This window comes from Nanorana parkeri, unplaced genomic scaffold (genome assembly GCF_000935625.1).
Source record: "Nanorana parkeri isolate BGI_ZX_2015 unplaced genomic scaffold, ASM93562v1 scaffold2737, whole genome shotgun sequence".
In the NCBI taxonomy this organism is placed as follows: Eukaryota; Metazoa; Chordata; class Amphibia; order Anura; family Dicroglossidae; genus Nanorana; species Nanorana parkeri.
The window spans coordinates 59,880-64,207 of record NW_017309005.1 but is presented as its reverse complement, the minus strand read 5'-3'; the positions used below and the strand labels follow the sequence as shown (position 1 = coordinate 64,207).

Below are 4,328 nucleotides of genomic sequence, written 5' to 3'. Positions count from 1 at the left end.
ATGGGAGCACTGACCGATATGGCCTCCGCTCGTTCGGCAGTTTCTTTGTGCGGTTTTGGATTCGGAGGCCATGCAAGATAGAGTAAAGGAGGGTTATAACCCCCTCATCTTTTTTTTGCCCTCTATGTCCCATTGGAGGGATTTCCCTTCACTTCCTGTCCAATAGTCACAACAGGAAGTGAGAGCAACAAGTATCCCAATTGGAAGATTTTCTATCTATTCCCCTTCAGGTGACAACCCAAAATTTGGGATTTTCTTTTACTTTCAGTGATAACATTCAACAGGACACATAGAGAGGGGGGACACATCAATGAAAACCTGGCAGGGGGCCTAGTCCCCTCTCCACTCTATCCTAAACTTACGATCATGTGACAGCGCTGACAGAACTACATTTCCCTGCATGCGTACCTCCATGAGCCCTTGCAATGGCTTGTCCTTATCTCATGAGTAGGGGTGCGGAAATTAACGATTAATCAGTCGATTAATCGTAAATTTTTTTGATCGATCAAAGTTCTTTTGATCCGTACTCACCTCTCCGCCGGCTTCCGGGTGTTCCGCCGGAGATCCGGTGACGTCACGGACATCGATGTCACCGGACTCCCCCCCCCCTTCCCCGAGTGGCTCTGTCGGCTAACGAAGGGAAGGGGGGAGGGATCGGGTGATGTAGTTGTCCGTGATGGGTAACGAAGGGAAGGAGGGAGGAGTCCGGTGACGTCACGGACATCGAATCCTCCCCCTTCCCTTCGTTACCTGACGGAATCACTTGGGCCGGTGAGTCGGCCCAAGTGATGCAACCCGCAAGGGATGTTTACCAAATAGTTACCGTGTACATGTAAGCGTTTTGAAAGCTCTTTTATCTTCTGTACTTATGCTGTTTTAATATTATCTCACACTGTATATAAGACTTGCTCCATGCATGCCTTTCAGAGAGTTTCCACTGCTGTAGCAATTTACAAGAGTACAGTTTGTATTACAGCAGACAGTAAAACTGTATGTTCCCTTAGGCTTTTGTAAACTGCTTCTCAAATATGTTTTGAAATGTTTTCCAATTATCTGATGTTGTGATGCTTTCTCTGAAGAGTTAATTTGTGGTTGAAATGTTGGGAGCATTTTATCTCCTTCCACAAAATCATTTTAGCTGCTACCTGCTAATATTGCGCAACATAAAAATTTTCAACTACCACCATTTTATTCTATAGGGTCTTGGCATTCAGAAAATATATAATGTTGGGGGGTTTTACGTCATTTTCAGGCCTAAAATGTGGAATATAACATGGGTGCAAAAATGGAAAAAAGGGCCTCAGTCATGAAGGGGTTAAAGAGGTGATAGCTCAATTTTCCCTCATCTAGTTTTTAGAAATCGGCCTTGTGGTCTTCCGTCGGAGATCCGGTGACGTCACGGACATCGACGTCACCGGACTCCTCCCCCCTTCCCCGAGTGGCTGTCGGCTAACGAAGGGAAGGGGGGAGGAGTCGGGTGATGTAGTTGTCCGTGATGGGTAACGAAGGGAAGGAGGGAGGAGTCCGGTGACGTCACGGACATCGACTCCTCACTCTTGGGGCCGGTGAGTCATCGGATGTGTGAACAATGTGTACAAGGCAGCTAAAATAAAAATTAAATAATATGTATCATGTAAAATCTACTACCCTGTTAGAAATCTACTATCTGCTACCCTGGTGAGACCCCCTCAGAGCCCTGGTGAGTCCCCAGAGAGCCGTGGTGAGACCCCACAAAGCCATGGTGAGACCCCATGGAGCCCTGGTGAGACCAGGGCTCTGTGGGATCTTGCCAGGGCTCTGTCGGTCTAACAAGGCTGGTTAGACCCCACAGAGCCCTGCTACCCTGGTGATGCCCCCTCAAAGCTCTGGTGAGACCCCACAGAGCCCTGGTTTAACCAGAGCTCTGTGAGGTCTCACCCGGGCTCTTTGGCGTCTCACCAGGGCCCTGAGGGGTCTCACCAGGCTGGTGAAAACGCACATAGCCATGGTGGGACCCCATAGAGCCCTGGTGAGACCCTACGGAGCCCTGGTGCTGGTGAGACCCTACAGAGCCCGGGTTTAACCAGGGCAGTGTGGGATCTCACCAGGGCTCTAACCAGGCTGGCGAGACCCCCACATAGCTCTGGTGAGTCCCTACAGAGCCCTGGTGAGGCCCTACAGAGTTAAAGCAGGGCTTGGTACGGTCTCACCAGGGCTCTGTGGGGTTTAACCAGGACTAGTGAGACCCCACTGAACCCTACTTTAACCAGGGCTATGTCAGTGCTACAGTTTGAATTTAAAACGTATTTGTGTGAACTGTGAAGTTAAGTCATGGATTGTGGAACCTAACTAGTGTCGGGTGATTGTATATAGTGTATACCACATTTACCACTGACTAATGCAGAGTTGCAATGCAAGCAGATCAGCTAAAAGTAGTTGGATCTGTATGTGCGTTATAATTAATCGAAATTAGTCGATTAAAATTTTTTTCGATTAATCGAACAGGAAAATGTTAATCATTACCAGCCCTACTCATGAGGCACCAACACAGACGGGAGGATCAAATTCTCAGTAGGCCGCCATGAGTTTTACCACATACATCAAGGCTAGTGAGCACCTCCAACGGGTGACACCACTGGCTCTGCCAGCAGGTTATTGTCAACCAGAGACAGGAAGTGGGGATAGGCCTTTAGATAGCAGTAAGAAGAGGTAGGATTTGGTACACCGGGAAGTCCATATTTGCGTCCATGACGTTGGTGGGAAGATCCCCATCCCCCATCAATTCCTCATCTTGCCATGGCAACCAAGGCCCAGCGGTGAGCAGATCTATCTACTCCTTTGTGCATTTTTCCCTATAGTCCTATGGAGAATCCAATACGGGGTGGTGACACCAACACGATGGTCCCAGTAATGGTGTCACTGGCACTCTAGTCAGTGGATTCTCCATTGGAATATATGGAGGGTGAACTCTAGAGAAGGGAAGAAGGCATATATATTTTCTTTCTTTTATTTTTTCCTTTTTTTAGACTGTGGTAAGCTTTCCATTATACATTTTGAAGAAATAAACAATTTCTTCAGCTAGTCAGAAAAACCCTTCCATCCCTTTACGACTTTCCGGACATTGCCGAGTGCCAAGCCGAACACTTCCGATTCTCCCCTGTCCCGTCTCACGCTAGAGCTTCAGCCGAACGTTTCCGAATTCCTCCTCCGAGGATACCCCGGAGATAGCCGAACCCGCTTCCGACTGTTTCCGAAACCCACCCGAGCGAAGGGCCGGCCCGCCCGCCTAGCAGCGGAGTGGCTGGGGCGCCCGCAGAGAGCCGAGTGTTTCCGCTGCCGGGCTCAGAAGCGCACAGAGGGATCGGGGGGAGCCCCGGCTGTACGTGCAGCAGCGGGAGGAAAGGGACGGAGGGAGGCGCTGCCCCCGCTGTACAGGGAGAGAGCCGGCTGCTGGGGGGACGGAGGGACCCGCGGGGGGAAACCAGCACGATGATCAAACTGTTCTCCTTGAAGCAGCAGAAGAAGGAGGAGGAATCTGCCGGCGGCACCAAAGGCAGCAGCAAGAAGGCGTCGGCCGCCCAGCTCCGCATCCAGAAAGGTGAGCACCCCGGCCTGCTGCAGTACACGGGGCGGCCACTCGGGGGCGCTGCTGACACCGCACCCCCCCCTCCCCCTCCCCCCTCAATATCCCTTGTATGGGGAGAGAACCCCATCCCCCACTCCTTCCTCTACATCACAGGGGCACTGCAAAGCCCAGAATGCCTGGGCAGGGGGTTCTGCTGGGACTTGTAGTCCCTCACAGCTGGCTGCGTTCATTGGGACTACACTGGTGTCCCTCCTACTGGAGGTGTGGCCAGCAGAGACATGTTGGGACTTGTAGTTCCACACAGCTGGCTGCTTGCACACTATGCTGCTGTTGCTACTACTGCTGAGGGGGGTGACACTGGTCTGCTGAGACTTGTTGTTCCCTGGTGCACCCAGCCAGGCAGGTATTTGTGTGGCAGCAGCTGCTGTACTGTGGTGGCCATGTTGCTTTTTTTGGGGGGGGCGGGGGAGAGACCCCCCATTCTACACCCCACCCCTTTCTCTAAATCAGACCCATCTGGCAATAGCTGCCCCGGCAGGTTTCTGCTGGAACTTGTAGTACCCGGTGCTTGGACACACTTGTGGTGCTCCTATAGCTGGCTGCCCAAAATTCAATACTAGAAGCTACAGTTCCTTTTTTTTGGCAACTACAACCCTCAGCAAGGCCCGGTGGTTGCCTCTTTTGGGTGAGTAGCCGGGGTGCAGTCTCCCGTAGAGGTGAGAACGGAACCCGCTGCAATACCGATGACCGCCAGTGGGGGGGG

At 51.7% G+C, this 4,328-nt stretch overlaps 1 protein-coding gene across 1 annotated transcript in view; it reads left to right on the top strand.

Annotated features, from left to right (window-relative positions):
• Nucleotides 1-3,272: 3,272 nt before the first annotated feature.
• The window catches only part of UBE2M (ubiquitin conjugating enzyme E2 M), a 12,833-nt gene continuing 11,777 nt past the window's right edge, over nucleotides 3,273-4,328 (top strand). Inside the window, exon 1 of the mRNA XM_018574103.1 lies at nucleotides 3,273-3,577. Within this exon, the coding sequence (XP_018429605.1) occupies nucleotides 3,469-3,577 (109 nt within the window). The 5' untranslated portion in view covers nucleotides 3,273-3,468. The remainder of the gene's footprint in view (nucleotides 3,578-4,328) is intronic.